Genomic DNA, 15,377 nt, shown 5'->3' with positions numbered 1-15,377 from the left:
GGAATTGCCTCGACTCTCATAACCCAACTCTACGTCTGTCAGCTGGCCTAGCGACCCCAGCCCTGGGTTAGAGACAGCAGAAAAAATGGCTGTCCTGGTAGCCTCAGGAGCCACTGTGTCCAGGACAAGGCCTGTCCCGTCAGCAACACATCATCTAAATCATATGTTGGGCTCTGCAGGACTGGGAGCAGATGTTTACACTGGAGACCACAGCCGTGGCTGCCACCCCTCATGGTATGAGCCCTCCAGGCACACGGCTGTATATGCGTGTGCACGTCTAGGCACATCCTGGCATGGGGCCCATGCACGGAGGATTTGCCTGTCTCCGGTCCCTCCTCCACTTTCACCTAACCCCAGGTGTCCCCTCCCCCTGGAGAGCCTGAAGCCCTCTGGTTTGGAAGGGAAGGAGATGTGGGTGAGGGGGGTTGAGCATTGAAATGATGCTGGGATCTACAAGGAGGGACTGAGGAGCCAGGTAAGAGCCACCTGCCCCCGCACATCCACCTTCGCATCTCCTCCCTGGCCTGCAGGCCGGGACATGCTGGCCCTCTCCATTGCCATGGAGTGGGGATTGGGGAAAGCAGGGGAGGACCAGGTAGAGAACGGGTTAGAACAAGGGTGGGGCAGGGTCTGGCCGTCCTGCCAATGTGCTGTGCCTTGGAGAGGGGAGAGGAGGGAGGAAAGTGGAGTGCATGGGAAACAAACCCAGGCAGGCTCTCAGCACTGGGCAGAGGGAAACCTGGCTGTCCCTCCCACAAGCAGCCGAGCAGGAAGGGCACAGGGAGCCTGGGCAGCTTCGTCTACAGGGTCCCCACACCGGAGCATGGAGTGAGCCCTGGGAGGGGACCACTGTCGAGTCTGTGGAAATCTGGGCTTTGTGGCCTGGATTCCTCTCTCAGCTGAGAGTGGGCAGGGGCAGCTGAGGGTTCCAATAGCATTTCCCTACAGCCCAACAGAGTAAGTCTGAGGCCCAGAACCTCAGGCTTCAGAGGACAGTGCCTGCCAGCCACTGAAGCCCAGGGCTCCCCGCCCTGCTTCCCCCACCCAGGTGTCCCACCTGAGTAGACATCCAGGCCGGGCATCCTTGGTCGTGCACCCATTCAGAGAGCTGACAGGTTTGGCTTTGAGTTCTGGGCTCAGACTCGGCTGCAGAGCAAGGGAATGACCACTGTTAGCCCGGCCCAGACCATCTGCAGGCGCCAGGTCTGGCTGCTCCTTTTTCCAGCTTCTGGAGGCTCAGCACAGCCTTAGGCGGCCTGGCCATGCCAGGCCCTTCCCACGTGGGGGTGCGGGGCAGGCTGAACACTTGTGGGCAGGTTTTGCCCCCATGCGTCCTGCCTCTTAGGAAACTCCTCACAGGCGAGTTAAGAAAGGCTGAGCTTTCTTAGGAGGTGGGGGATTCTGGAATGTCGAACAACTCAAGATCCCTTTGGGCTTCTGGGAAGACAGACTCTTGGGAGGAGAGTCCAGGGGAACCAGCGACAGAGCTAGGATCCCAGACACATTCCCTGAACACACTGTCCACACGGAGCCTCAGCAGAGCACGCTGACCACGGAAGAAAGTCCAAAGGGTTGTCTCTATATATTCCTCCAAGTAGAACCTGGCTTGCTTACTGTCTGCAAAACAACTCAAGGGTGGTGACATTCAAAGTTGTCTGAGGACTAGAAGGTTAGAGAAGCACCCAGATCAGACAGAACAGAGCCTGGAAAGCCCTTGGAGGAACACAGTCCATGAGGATTCTGGCAGGAAGGGCTTGGGGCAGTCTGAGTGGCAGACTCCAAAAGGGGCAGAACAGGACCAGGACACAGCTGGGGGTTCAAAACTGGCCCCGTCTCTGCTAATTAGCTGTGTGATCTTGGGCAAGTTGCGTAACCTCTCTAGGACCTAAATTCTTTGAGAAAAAACAGTAAGTCCCACTTCTTGGAGGTGAGAGATGCTAACTGTGAAACCTCCCTAGGATGCATAAAACACTAGGGGCCCAGGAGCTTGGGGCCCAGGGAGTCGGCCGCCCTCCCCACATCCTTCCCCTGAAGCCTGCCTGCAGTGCTGCCCAGGGCTCGCCACCAGCTCTCAGCCTGCTCTTCGGACGGTGCCGCAAACAGGATCTCTGCCCCACTGGTCAGCCTGGCACCCACACAGTCGCAGGTCAATCTCCACTGTCCCTTTGGGGACCCCCATGCCTCCAGCCCCCGCTGAGCCAGGTGGCTGCTGGGGGCGATGCCACAGTCCATGTCTCTCCGCTCACCTTAAGGAGAATGTGTGTTTCCTGCCATGGCGGCCCCGCAGCCTCTCACACCGGGCTCCCGTGAGGTCAAGGAGGGCTGTGGAAGCTACTTTCTGAGGAGAGATGAGAGGCAGGGGTCACTGCGGCCATCTCAGCTTTTCCCTGTGGGGTCCCTCTGTCCTGGGGCCCCTCTGCCTTGTTTTCCAGCACCCTGATGTCTGCATCTCCCCTACCCCACCTGGTACCTCCGCTGCCATCCTCTCATCCAGAACAGGCTCAGAGAGCTGCCCTGCAAGGTCCCGCGGCAGCTGTCCCAGGAGCTCGAGCTAGGCTGTGGAGAGGAGGTGGGAAGGTCGCATGAGCCACACACAGGAAGCCAGAGCTAGGGCCTGTCCACGCCTCACCGTGTGTGTGGAGCTTCCCAGGAAAAGCAGTGGATTAGACCAAAGTCCCCATGGGGAAAGGGAAGCCACAGAGGGGCTCTGACGGGAAACCAAGCAGAAGGGGAAGAGCAGATGGGGAGGAGGAATCCCAGCACCTCCTGAGGGGGTGGGTAGGTGGGGGCGGTGGCAGAAGCTGGGAAGGGTCCCAAGGAGCCAAACTGTCTGGACAGCATGGTGGGGGGTGGCATCTGCCCAAGTTCACAGTGCAAGGGTGCCAGGCCCAGATGGCTCTTCGAGCCACTCAAGTGCTGCTGCAAGTGGGGAGCTGCCTGGAGAAGGAATCTCCAGGCACTTACCTGCCTCCCGCCAGGCAGCAGGTGCTGCTTGAACTCCAAAGACCCCTCCATGGTGGGGGTACCCTTTGCATCCTGAAAATGCAAGATGGGGCCCAGAAATGTCAGGACCAGCACCCTCAGGAAGGTGGGCAAGGCACCCACTGCCCCCTGCTCTGTTTATTCCTCCCATCCAAGTACTAACCAGGCCTGACCCTGCTTAGCTTCTAAGATCAGATGAGATCGGGCATGTTCAGGGTGGTATGGCTGTAGACAGCCATCTTTATTCCTAATGACCTTCAGCTCCTGTGCCCGGGCTCCCAGCACTGGCTCCAGGGTGTGGGCCCTCACCCCCACAGCCCCAGCCCCACTGCATGCTCCAGGGAGACCACGGCGGGGGTGCCTGCAGCCCCATGGGGACACCTGCCTGGGGGTCCCTCGTCTCAGCCAGCTGTGCTCCTAGCCCCTGGTGTCCAGAGGGCCTCCACTGACAGGATGTCAGCGAGCTGCCAGCTCTCCCAGGCTTCAGCTCCTGTGGCTGCAGCAGGAGCTCCTGTTCCATCTTGGGGAGTGGGCAAGGTGAGCCAGGTCAGGGAGACCAGCCACACCTCGGGTTCTCGTCTACCTCCCCTCCCCCAGCCCTCCCGGTCAGAGGGGCCTGCCTCCCCGTCACTAGCTCTTTCAGCTTTGGCTCTGGAGGCTCACACCCAGTCCACAATGGTGCCTCTCCCACCACTGCAGCTGGCCAGGGAAAGGAGCAGGTAAGGCAGGGCCGGGTGAGGGCTCAGTGCCCTGGGAGACACTGACTTGCAGGCTGAGAGGGACTGTTCCCCCACCAGCCCTCAGCCCCTAGCCGAGGCAGTTGGCACCTCTGTCTTCTGCATTTGGGCAAACTTCTCTTCCTGGGCTGCCAGCAGCTTTTCTAAGTCCTGGTGTCTCTGCAGCAGCAACTCCACATCTGAGGCTGAGTGCTGGGGAGAAGCATGTTCAGGTGAGGCCCAGCTTGGGGGGTGCCCAGAGCCTGGTAGCCAGCTAAGGGGCAGGACCCCCACTCACCCCATAGTCGGGCTTCAGCAGGAGGCCCTCCCGGCAGGCCAGCCAGGCCTCAGCCTGCTCCAGCCTCTGCCGAAGCTTCTGCAGGCCCCAGCTCTCGGCACAGCGTTGCCAGCGCAGGGCCCAAGCCTCCTCCAGCTCCTGCAGCCACCCTTCCAGCTCCTGCAGCCACCCTTCCAGCTCCTGCAGGCACTCTGTCACCTGGTGGGGAGGGGCTGCTATGGGTGACAGCTTGGGTAGGGCTCCCACCATGGTGGGAGGCAGGGCTGGAGAGCCAAGTGTTAATGGAAGTGCAGAGGGAAGGCTGTGAGACCTGCACCTGCCCCTTCCCAGCCTCTCTCCCTGCCTGCGCCCAGCCTTCCTTTCCCGCTGGTTTCCATGCCTGTGAGGGGCCCTGAGGCCCTGGGCAATCAGGCTGCATCCCCAGCCCAACCCCAGGCCCACCCTCTGAGTTCACACCTCCGCGGACATGAAGTGGCTGTTGTCCACCTGCTGCTGTCCTTCCTGCCGCAGGTCCTGGGCTTGAAGGCGGCACTCCCTGATTTCTTGCCCCAGCTCTTCATGCTGCCCAAGGAGCTGCTCAGCCCCCGCCACGTCCTCAGCCAGCTCCTCGGAGGACGCCAGCTCCTGCCTCTCCTGTGCCCATGCTCTGTGGGGCAGGGAAGGGAGCTGTTGTCAGGGCTGGCTGGGGAGCAGGGGAGGGAGGGTCCAGCTCCCCCAAGAGCCAGGATACCCCCACCCCACAGGGTAGAGCTGAGCCGGCAGCTGAGGTAGGACACCTACAGCAGTTCCTGGCAGCGCCCGAGGAAGGCATGGCCCTGTGCAGCCTGAGCCAGCCGCTGGCCTCGTTCCTGGGCCTTCGCCTGCAGGGTGGCCCAGGCCTCCTGCACCTTGGCCAGGCCCCCCGGAGCTGCAGGATGTAGCTGGCCCAGTCGGCAGGCCTCCGTCTGTACCCGTGCCACCTCCTTCTCCATAGCTTCCAGCTCTCTCTGCAACCAGAGCATGAGATCAGGCCTCAGTCCCCCCACTGAGCCGATGCGTGCTCTGCATTCAGGAGCACCAGGCCTCTCTGAGGAACCACCTCCACTCTGCTGCACAAGCTGGGCCAAGTCCTAGGGCCCCTCGGGGAAGGATCTGGGTTTCTGGAGAGGAGGCTGAAGCAGGCTGGGGTGGGAGGGCTGAGATAGGTCCCCTCAGCCACCGCCTTCGGGCAGGGGCTCAGACAGGCAGGCTGCAGGGCGTGGGCCTCACCTCCAGGCGCCTGTGCTGTTGCTGCAGGGTCCGCACAGATGACAGGCTGTGGCCTCCGTCCTCTCCCTTCATCAGGGCCGTCTTCTCCTGCATCCTTCCTTGGAGCTCAGCCGCTGCCTGCTGAAAGCTGTGGACCTCATGGGCTGCAGCCAAGTTCTGGGAGAGGAGAAAGGACCTGCTCAGGGCTGTTCTCTGCTCCCAGGATTCCTTTTTCCCTGGAGACATGGCCTTCTGGGCCACCTCCTTTTGAACAAGGAGGACCACGGGGCTTGATGTGTCCCCAGGTACAGAAACCATCCTCCATGCTGCAGCCCTCAGTGAACGTGATGATATGGGTCTGCGGCAGGCCAGGGGGTGGGGAGGGCGGGGACAGGAGAGGGCCTCGTGTGCATCTCAGGGAAAGGCAGACGCGAGGTGTTGGGTCCACGTGAGGGAGCAGGCCGGTTCTCGGGGATCTGGCTGACTCTGGCAGTACCACCTGCAGTGCCTCTCATGGGGCTGGGGGACAGGGTCAGCTCAGGAGGCAGCCCCAGCCCAGGACCTACAGAGATGGAATATCCTGGGCTGCAGCCAATTCCTGGAAGAAAGCTGAGCAGGTGAGGGAGAAGGCGCATTCACTTGAGGCCAGCAGGGTGTGTGTCTTGTTGGAACCAAAGCCTGTGGTAGGGAGGGCTCAGAGAGATTTTTTGAAGACTCTGACACCCCTTAGCTCGGCCCGGCCTGTGGTCACATACCTCTGTGCGAGCTTTTATTGCTTGGTCCAACCTCTCCCAAGCGGCCTCAATGCGGCTCCTCTGGGCTTGGATGTGGGGATAGCGCCTGGGTGCACCCCGCTCCAGGGTGCCTGCCAACTTCCTCAGGGCATACACCTTGGCCTGGCCCAGGCTCTGCACTTCCTTTCTGAAAGCATCAAACTTCTCTTCCAGCACCTGCAAAGGTGTGAGGCCCAGCAGGGTCACTCGAGATGGTATCATGAGCTCTCAAAGCTCATGAAGAGCTCAGCAGACTCTGATGGCTCTGAAATCCCTCAGCCCAGGTTCTGGAACCATCGGGATCCTCCCTAGGACACCCTCTCCAGGCTCCTTTCTGCTGACTCCCCAGCAACCCTTTCATCCCAAGGCAGGCCTTCCTCAGCCTCTGCCCACTCCCCGTGAGGTTTGCTCAGGAGTGACTCACCTTGACACCCTCCAGGTCCTGCCCGTAGTCCTGGGACTCGGCGGTGGCCGCCTTGGTGGTCAGCCAGGCGTCGAGGAGCAGGGTCTCTCCCTCCAGCTGGTGTAGCTGCAGCTGCTCCTGCAGGCCGTGCCCCCTGGCCTCTGCCCTCCGCAGCAGCTCTGCGTGGGCCTCCCGAACTGCCTGCAGCTGGGCTAGCACCTTGGGGCTGTGGGAAGAGAGCGACAGTCTGGACTGCAGCCCTTCCTTTCCAGGCTGGAGCAGTCTCCTGCCATCTCTGTAGGGGGCTTCTCTCTGCTCCTTCCCGGATGGTGTGGCTCCCGCCCACCTTTCTGGGTTCTTCCTGCTCTCCAGGAGTGCTGCTGTCTGCTGCAGCCGCTCGATGCGTGGGCTGAACGCTTCCAGGTCTCTCTTGGTGGCCTCCAGCCGCCGCAGAAGGGCCTGTGTGGCTTCAGCACTGTGGCCCATGTCCTCGCTGTCCAGGACACGGCCCCGCTCAGCCAGCCAGGATCCCGCCTCCAGGAGCTGGGGGTGACAGAGTGGAGATCCGTTTTCCCGGGGCACCCTCCAGGGCTCAGGATTTACAGCCACGATTCTCAGCCTGGCTGCACAGGGGAATCACCTGGGAGCTGTCATGCTCCCTCGGCCTGGCCCCACTCCTAAGCAGCCTCATCTGGTCCAGAACACAGCCAGAGCGGCAGTGTTTTGTAAAGGGTCCAGGTGATTGTTTTTTTCCATGCAAAATAGACATTTTATTCTTGGTTCACAGGCATAGATTTTGTCACTTAAAACCAAGTTTTAGCAAATATTCCTTGCAGTGTTTCTCCCTTTCATTTATTAGCCTATTTACTTCATTTACTTCAGTTTTTCTTCCTTTACAATTGTATTCACCATTCTGAAGTAAGAGCTATAATCGTCCAAGTGAAGGTTCCAGGTGATTCTCATGTAAAGCCCTGGTTGAGAACCACTGATCCAGAGGGAAAAAAGACAAAAGCCAACCCAGCCAGCAGCTGTGTTCTGGGAAACATGTGGAAGGAAGCCCTTGGGGGCAGGAGACCACTGAGTGGAGGAGACGAAAGGTGCCCAGGCCAGGAGCCCCGGAGTTACCTCCCGGCCGCACTCGCCTTGTGTTCCAGGCCTGCCTGCTGTGCCCTGCCCATCACTCCCCTCACCTCAGTCAGAAACTGCTGGGCCTCCTGAGCCTGCTGCAGCAGAAGCCGCCTCCGTGCCGCCTCTGCCCGCAGGTGGGCCATGGCCTTCTCCAGCTGCTGCACCCGGGCGGCCACCTCGTGGGCGGCAAAGTGCCCAGCCTGCACCAGCTTGTGCCCAGTGCCCAGCACCACCCGGGTCAGAGCCTCGTGGCTGCTCATCTCACTCTCCAGGCTCTGTGAGGGAGGAGGCAGGAGGATGCGGATGTTGCTGACCCTTGGGGGACTCCCACAGTTGTGCTTGAAGTTTCACGGGACCCCACTAACTTGTCCCCAAGGAGTTCCCTGTCCCCATGACTCCCAAAGAATCCAGGGCATCCCAAAAGCCCCCACAGGCAGAGAGTTCCTGGCTGGGCCACAGAGAGTGCCATTTCCTTGGCTGAGAAGCCCTGCTCACGTGCGAGGCCGGCCCTCCCCGGGTGGGCCCACACCTGGTGCTGCTCCTGCAGGTGCCGCACCGCACTCAGGCTCTGGCCATAGTCCTGGGCAGCAGCCAGAGGCAGCTTCTCCTGCACCCAGGCCATTTCCTCGTTGGCATCCCTGAAGAACTTCAAGAGGAGGCTCCGGGCCTCCAGGGCCGTCCTGCGCTCCTGCAGGGGCTCCCTCAGGCTCTTGAACCTGCAGCGGTGGAGGGTGGGACCAAGGGAGGCAGGGACCAGGGTGTCAGTATTAGGGATACCTGGTGACACAGATCACCCAGCTGTGGCCCTCACCATGGGCAAGGGGAGAAAGTGAGAAGACATCAGTTAAGAGGGCAGGGGTGGGGGTCCCTCCAGGAAGGCAGGGAAGAGAAGCTGAGGGCACGGGTGGATCTACCTCTGAAGCAGCCGCCGGGCCTGCTCTTCCACATCTTGGGCAAGGCAGTGGCCTTCCCTCACAAAGGCCTGGGCCTGGCCCAGCAGTGCCTCAGCCTGCCTGGCCTTCTTGTCCACTGCTGCCTCCAGCTCCCTCTGTGTGCCCAGGAGCTCGCCCACCCCAGGCAGGGCCTGGCCCACAGTGGGGGCTCTCAGCTCAACCTCGATGGGCTCCAGCCAGTTCTCCAGTTCCTCCATGCTCCGCCGCAGACGCAGGGCCTAGGGTAGAAAGTGAGGTAGGCAGGAGGGGAGTGGCCTGGAGCCCGGCCAGCCACCCCTCGGCCTGCACAACCTCACCTCGCAGGCCTTCTGGAGCTTGGCCACCTTCTTCTGGGAGTTGTCTTGCAGCTCACCCCAGAGTGCTCCCAGCTCCTCCAGTCGCTCCTGGATGGCCTCCGAGGCTGGGTGGCCCCCCTGCAGCAGCCTCTGTCCCTCCTGCAGCCACAACATGAAACACGCCTTGTTGACTCAGGACTGCCGGTACCAGGGCACTGGTGTTGACTCTCAGCACCAGCACTAGAGCTGCAGAGTCCCTGCGGTCCAGCTGCGTGATCTTGAGCGACTTTCTTTACCCAAGCCTCAGTTTCCTCATCCGTATCATAGAGAAAATAATGGTTATTTTGTTTAAATGAGATAAGTCATATAAAATACTTAGCAGGGTGACTTATATCAGAGGGAGCCAGCCTGGGGTCAGGACCTGCCTTTGCAGGTGGAAAAGAGAATGTTTTAAAAAGTGCTATGCTGGGCACAGTGGCTCATTCCTGTAATCCCGGCACTTTGGGAGGCTGAGGCAGGTGGACTGCCTGAGCTCAGGAGTTTAACACCAGCCTGGACAACATGGCAAAACCCCATCTCTACCAAAAATACAAAAAAGTAGCTGGATGTGGTGGTGTGGGCCTGTGATCCCAGCTACTTGGGAGGCTGAGCTGGGAAGATCACTTGAGCCTGGGAGGCGGAGGTTGCAGTGAGCTGAGATCTTGCCACTGCACTCCAGCCTGGGTGACAGAGCAAGACCCTGTCTCAAAGTGGCTATGTTTTGACTCCTTCACTCACAGGACTGGTGGCTACGTCCTGTTCACATCAAAATGTTATCTTTAAAATTACTGAAAAGGTGCCATTTTTGGAGAGGGTGCCCCCACCCGGAAAGCAACTTCTTCTCACTACACTTCTGCCTAAACAACCGCTTAGCCAGGTGCCTTCACACAGAAAGTACTGGATAACGTTGGCCACCGTTCAGCACCAGCTCTGGGGCACCGTCCTGTGTTCTGCCTGGAGAGCTGTCCCACCACCCTCCTGCCTGCAGGGCCTCACCCGCTGCAGCTCCTGCTGTTGGTGCATGCTCGCGTCCAGCTCCGCCTGGAAATTCTGCTGCTTCTGTAACTGTGCTGGCAGCATGGCTGTGTCCAGCAAACCCTCCTCCAAGGCCACCAGGTTCTTCTCCCTCAGCCACGCAGCCACCTGGGCACGTGGGGGAGGACAGGCCTGCTGTCCAGGGCTTTCCCCTTCCCCTGACCTCTGGGATACCCCAGAGGAAGGGTGGCCTTTCCCTGGGTCGACTCCTTCCCCACCATGACCGCCTCCCTCTCCAAGCGAGGCGAACCTCCTGGGAGTCCTGCAGGAAGGCCTGCAGCTGCCGGAGCTCCTCCAGGCGATGGCGGTGGGTCCCGGCTTGCCTGAAGAGCGCCTCCTTCCTGCCAGGAGGAGAGGCTTATGGCCCTGGAGCCACCTCCGGGGCCAGGTGGGGTGCCCGTCCAGCCTAGGCTTTCTCGGGTATGAATATACTCCGAGTCTGGAGTTTCCTTTGGAATAAAGGTACATTGCACTCCCCCTCTGTATTTGTGTCTGTTATGCGCCGGATTTTGTACCCCCAAGTTTCTTTTTGTTTTTGAGACAGAGTCTCACTCTGTCACCCAGGCTGGAGTGCAGTGGCACAATCTCGGCTCACTGCAACCTCCACCTCCCGGGTTCAAGCAATTCTTCTGCCTCAGCCTCCCGAGTAGCTAGGACTATAGGCTCACACCTCCACGCCCAGCTAAATTTTGTATTTTTAGTAGAGGCAGGGTTTCCCCATGTTGGCCAGGCTGGTCTTGAACTCCTGACCTCAAATGATCCACCTACCTCGGCCTCCCAAAGTGCTGGGTTTACAGGCGTGAACTACTGCACCCAGCCTGTACCCCTGAGCTCTTATGTTGAAGGCCTAACTCCAGAAGTGTTTTTGGAGACAGCGTCTTTAAAAGAGGTAATTAAGTGAAAATGAGGTCACATGGGTGGGTCCTAATCCAGTGTGACCTCATGAGAGGAGGAAACTGGGGCAGACACAAGCACAGGGGGACGATCTGCCTCCCGCAGGAGGGCAGAAGCCAGGGGCTGGAAGTCAGGGTGGCACTGTGCTGGGGGAAGCTGAGCCTGCCAGGAACCACCTAAGGTGACTGGGGGAGGGGGTGGTGACAGAGACCAGCAGAGCAAAGTTTGCATTCTGTTAATTCAAAGACCTCCACAGGTACCCAGGTGTGGTCCATCTGCAAGAATGGAGAGGGGGTGGCCCCGACCACTGCCAGGACACCAGCACAAGGAGCCATGGCACTTGTGGGTGCTGGTTGGCTCTCTGATCGGCTCTCTGAGAAGGACAAAAGCCCCCACCAGTCTGGGATCTGGCTTTTGACCGTATCTGCCTTGATCTAAAAGTCTGAGGAGTTGCATGAAGCAGCCAAACCCGCTGAGCTTTTACAGGGAAAAAAAAAACTGCAGAGCTGGGGTCTCATGGGCCATGCAGGTCACATGCATCTGTGTCTGAACTTCAGTTAGATGAGCTAAGACTTCTGCTAGCCTGCCTGTGGGGCCAGCACCATGCTTTCGTCCTCATCACAGCCATTAAAGCCCGGGATGTGAGGCTCAGCTGCCGTGAGGAGGAACTTGTCTGAGTCCTGCCGTTAGTGGGCAGCACAGGGACTCAGGACTGTGCTTGACCTCTGTGCCCTGCCACCTTCCGTTTCGTGAGTTGGTTTCCTCTTGGTCTCCTACCGTAAGCCTCTCTTTAAACTCCCTTTGATCTCAACTGAATGAAGAAGGAAGTGGGATTTGCCACGTGGTGTTTGATGTCCGTAACAGGCAGACACATTGCAGGGCCAGGGGTGGTGGGGACCCCCGGCATCTTACCTCAGTCCTTGGACAAGGCTGGTGAGCCTGGGCCAAGTAGTGGAAGGGTGGGAAGGGAAGAACCGGGATGCCAGATGCCTGTGCCAGCCCGCCCACAGCACCCCTCACCCCAGAGCCACCACTACCTCAGAAGCATGGCCTGGCACCTGCCCAGGGCACTCTGGGCCTCGGGGTGCCCACCCTGGTGCAGGCCGCGGGCCGTGGCCTCCAGAGCACTGATCTTTCCCGCCTGCACCTCCAGGTCCCACTCCAGCATCTTGTGCTTCCACAGAAGGGGCTCCACGGGGGCCAAGGGGTCCTGGTGGGAGTGGGGAACCCAATACTGTCCATGAGCCTCCCCCTCCCATCCCAGGCTACCTGCCTTCCCACCTAGAACCATCCTACCAAATGCTCATCCACAGAGCGGCTGCTCCGCCCAAACACATCCCTCACATCCCTCAAGGCTGTTTCCAGCTTTAGGACAGTGATTCCCAGCCAGGGGAGGCATTTGGGACAGGGATCAAGAGCCAGAATCTCTGAGGCAAGCAGAGCTTTTTCATGTAAGGTGAAAGCTCCCTCCTCTGCACTCCCTGGAGGACCACGTTAGTCCCCAGTTATCCTCTGAGGTCTCCTGTAAGTTACACTCGTCTGCTTCAGGGTTGGGGCAGTGGCAGGAAAAACCAACCTCTAGGCATTTGGGAAGCGAGGAGGGCAGGGGTGAGGTGGCAGGAATGGGTCAGGCCCACACAGGCACTCTAGAAGCTCCCTGGTGTTCGTGGTGGGGCCTGCCCACAGCTGCATGGGAACTGCTCTAGATGACAGGTAAGTAACTGCCCAGTGACGGATGTGGCCCAGGGTGGGGAGATGGCCCAGAAGGGGAGGATCCCTGGCCTACGGAGCTCAGGCAGCACTGGCTGGTTTGACCCCTAATGCTGCTCTTGTAATTCCCCCCTCCTGCCCATTCCTGCTGGGCACCTACCCATAGACCCTCACTGGCTAGGGAGTCTTCCCTGCTGCAAAGCCAACGTTCCATCTTCTCCACTGAGCTCAGAAACAGCTGAGAACAAAGGAAAAGGCAAGAGACAGTCGGCGGAGGGTCCAGCCACTGCAGTTGGAGTGACTGTTCCAGTGGCACAGGTTAGGGAACCAGGGTCCTGGAAGGCAAGAGTGCTGAGTGGTGGGGAAGTCCCTGGCACAGCAGCCCCTCCAGTCTTAGCCTTGACCAGAGGCTGTGGGGTCAGCGCAGGCCCTGTTGCGGGGCAGGGGGCAAGATGCAGGCTGGGGATGGGACCGTGCCTGCCTGTAGCTCCAGGGCCTGCTGCAGCTGTAGCTGATGCTCCTGCCAGGCCCCTTCCAGGCTGCTCAGCTCCTGTTCTAAGCCAGCCAGCACCTGGCGAATGTCGGAGCTGAAGGGGTGCCCCGCTGTGAGCAGTCGCTGCCCAGTGCTTCGGGCCAGGCTGATGCTGTCTGTCCAGGAGTCCAGCTCGGCCTGGAACAGGACTGGGCTCAGATCACTGGGGGCTGGAAGCAGCCCAGCAGGCAGGAGAGAGGTGGGGAAGCAGCTGAGGAGTGGGAAGCTGGAGGAGATAGGCAGGGCGGGACACTCAGGAGGCCCAAGAGCAAGGAGATGAGAGGAAGGGGAGGGCAGGGCAGAGCTGAGAGCCTGGGAAAGGCTTGGGCCAGCTGCCCGTTCACCTTGCACTCCTGATGCTCTTCTAACATACGCCGGGCTTCCACAGGGCTGCGAGGAGCGGGGCTCGTGTCCATCTGAGCCCGCAGCCTCTGGGCGCTGACCAGCAATTCCTGCAGCGTTGCCTGGAGTTTCTGAGCTTGGTGCAAGGCATCCAGCGCCTCCCTCCTGCCCACGGCGCTCGTCAGCTAGTCGTCAGGCCTTCGAACCCCTCTCCCCCATGCCCACTGGTGTCTTCTGTCCCTTAATTCCCTCAACCACAGGAGGGCCCACGGGCTGGGAGGTACTGGGAGGACAGTACAGTTATTTGAAGGGTGGAGAAGGAATCCTAGGGGAACACAGGGGCTGAGGGGAGGTGTGGGGACTGAGATGCTGGAGGATGGGTCGGCGAGGGCAAGGCCTGCGGGTTCATACCGCTTCTGGGCCCTGCTCCGGAGCTGCCACCAGCTCTCAGCCACCTCCTGCTGCCTGTGCCTGAGGCCGTGGGCTGCCTCAGGGCTTCTTTGGCAGAGGCGGCCCACTTTCACGCTCTAGGGACTGTGGGGGAAGCCGGTGTCAGAGGCTGGGGCAGGGGAGCTCTGGGCCACCCTGGCATCCCAAAGCCCCTCCTCCCCACTTGTGCCCAGGGTCCTACTGAGGAGATGCCCTGGGCCCAGCTCTACAGCCAGCTACGCACCTCCACCTGAGCCTGGATGGGGTGCACTTCCCGCTCCAGCTCCTCGTGTTTCCGCAGCAGCCTCTGCACACTCTCCAGATCTTTCCCACAGTCCAGGGCCTGGATCAGGGCTTCCTGGAGGAGGGGCACGGCCGGTTGCCTGCTGGGCCTTTGCTTCGGCTCCTCCTTCCTGGGAAAGGGCCCAACCAGTGGCTTCTGTGTGCACAGCAAGTCCCTAGCGTGATTTCCTGGCCCCGGCTTTGAGGGCCAGAGATCTCTTCCTTATGTGAGGGGGACGATTCTGAGGAGCAACTCTGGATTTGGAGTCTCCTCTGAGGGAAGAACCTCACGTGTGTGCTGCTTCCCTGTACAGTCTCACTCAACTCTCATCCCTTGAGGAGCGAGAAAGAAAATAGAGCAAGGATGGACAGACAGGCCTGTGCCATCATTTGAGGGCAGAAGCCAGCGGAGGAAACAGCCAGGCATGCCCAGCACAGGCAGCAGCACCTGTTTCACACGAGGGCTTCCTGGACCGGGTTCTAACTCTGCCAGATTCCAGCCCGGGGCTCTGTGGTTGTGTACACAGTCCCAGGGCAAACCTCCCGAGGGTTTGGGCTTCCTCAGGGATGGGAGGAAACAGAGAGTGTGTTTTCTGGCCTCTGGACCGGCCATGTATCTGGGGACCAGATCTGGGGGAGAAAGGAGACAGGGAAGCCCCCACTGAGCTTGCAATGGGTGCTTCTATGGTCCTGAGTTGATCCTGAGGGCCAGCCCATCAGAAGTCCCTGGTGCAGACCTGCTGGGACCCACCTCCAGGTACCCAGCTGAACAGGAGAGGCCAGTGAGGGGGGAGATGCATGGGAGACTCTAGGCAGCGCCCCCTCCCCTGACTGCATTTGCTCACAGCCCCCACCGGGACCTCTTTCCACCACGTACCTTCTCCTGAATCCTCTTGGTGACATTGTCCAGCTCTCGGGACAACACGTGTATCTCCAAGGCCCCTTCGAGCTGCTGCTGGTACCGGAGCAGGTTGCCATGGAAACTCGCCCACCTGGCCAAGGGGTGGTGGTGTCATGTGGAGCCTGAGGTGGCCTTCCACCCCTCTTCCCGGCCCTTTGGTTCTCCCCAGCCTGGGACTGGCCTGTTGTTGAGCTGGCTTCGCCGCTGGCAGATGATCTTGACTTCCTCAGGGTCCCGGTTCTTGAGCTGCAGTGACAAGTCACTGATGCTCTTGATGCGGGCATCACCCACTGTGTCCTGCAGGGGAGGTATGGGTGAGGGCATTGGCACCCCCCACGCAGAGCCCCTTCTTCCCACCTCAGCAGGCACTGGAAGCATGCCTGGACCCCGGAGCACGAGGAACTGCATATTTGGGCAGTGGGAAGAACTGCCTCCTGCCTCCTCTACTGCGGCAGGTC

The 15,377-nt window shown here is 60.2% G+C and overlaps 1 protein-coding gene across 1 annotated transcript in view; it reads right to left on the bottom strand.

Annotated features, from left to right (window-relative positions):
- Positions 1 to 1,971: 1,971 nt before the first annotated feature.
- LOC115931242 (spectrin beta chain, non-erythrocytic 5-like) overlaps positions 1,972 to 15,377 on the bottom strand; it is a 30,186-nt gene continuing 16,780 nt past the window's right edge. Inside the window, 28 exon segments of the mRNA XM_063704471.1 lie at positions 1,972 to 2,125; positions 2,247 to 2,338; positions 2,471 to 2,493; positions 2,496 to 2,556; positions 2,965 to 3,036; positions 3,368 to 3,502; positions 3,810 to 3,911; positions 3,997 to 4,194; positions 4,453 to 4,642; positions 4,777 to 4,982; positions 5,245 to 5,400; positions 5,979 to 6,173; positions 6,421 to 6,625; positions 6,746 to 6,942; positions 7,590 to 7,802; positions 8,057 to 8,243; positions 8,442 to 8,698; positions 8,777 to 8,914; positions 9,791 to 9,937; positions 10,080 to 10,170; positions 11,761 to 11,933; positions 12,594 to 12,671; positions 12,915 to 13,103; positions 13,310 to 13,472; positions 13,719 to 13,834; positions 13,981 to 14,094; positions 14,896 to 15,010; positions 15,101 to 15,216. Of these exon segments, the coding sequence (XP_063560541.1) occupies positions 1,972 to 2,125; positions 2,247 to 2,338; positions 2,471 to 2,493; positions 2,496 to 2,556; positions 2,965 to 3,036; positions 3,368 to 3,502; positions 3,810 to 3,911; positions 3,997 to 4,194; positions 4,453 to 4,642; positions 4,777 to 4,982; positions 5,245 to 5,400; positions 5,979 to 6,173; positions 6,421 to 6,625; positions 6,746 to 6,942; positions 7,590 to 7,802; positions 8,057 to 8,243; positions 8,442 to 8,698; positions 8,777 to 8,914; positions 9,791 to 9,937; positions 10,080 to 10,170; positions 11,761 to 11,933; positions 12,594 to 12,671; positions 12,915 to 13,103; positions 13,310 to 13,472; positions 13,719 to 13,834; positions 13,981 to 14,094; positions 14,896 to 15,010; positions 15,101 to 15,216 (4,083 nt within the window).

Source organism: Gorilla gorilla, chromosome 1, assembly GCF_029281585.2.
Source record: "Gorilla gorilla gorilla isolate KB3781 chromosome 1, NHGRI_mGorGor1-v2.1_pri, whole genome shotgun sequence".
NCBI lineage: Eukaryota > Metazoa > Chordata > Mammalia > Primates > Hominidae > Gorilla > Gorilla gorilla.
This window is presented reverse-complemented; position numbering and strand designations above follow the sequence as displayed.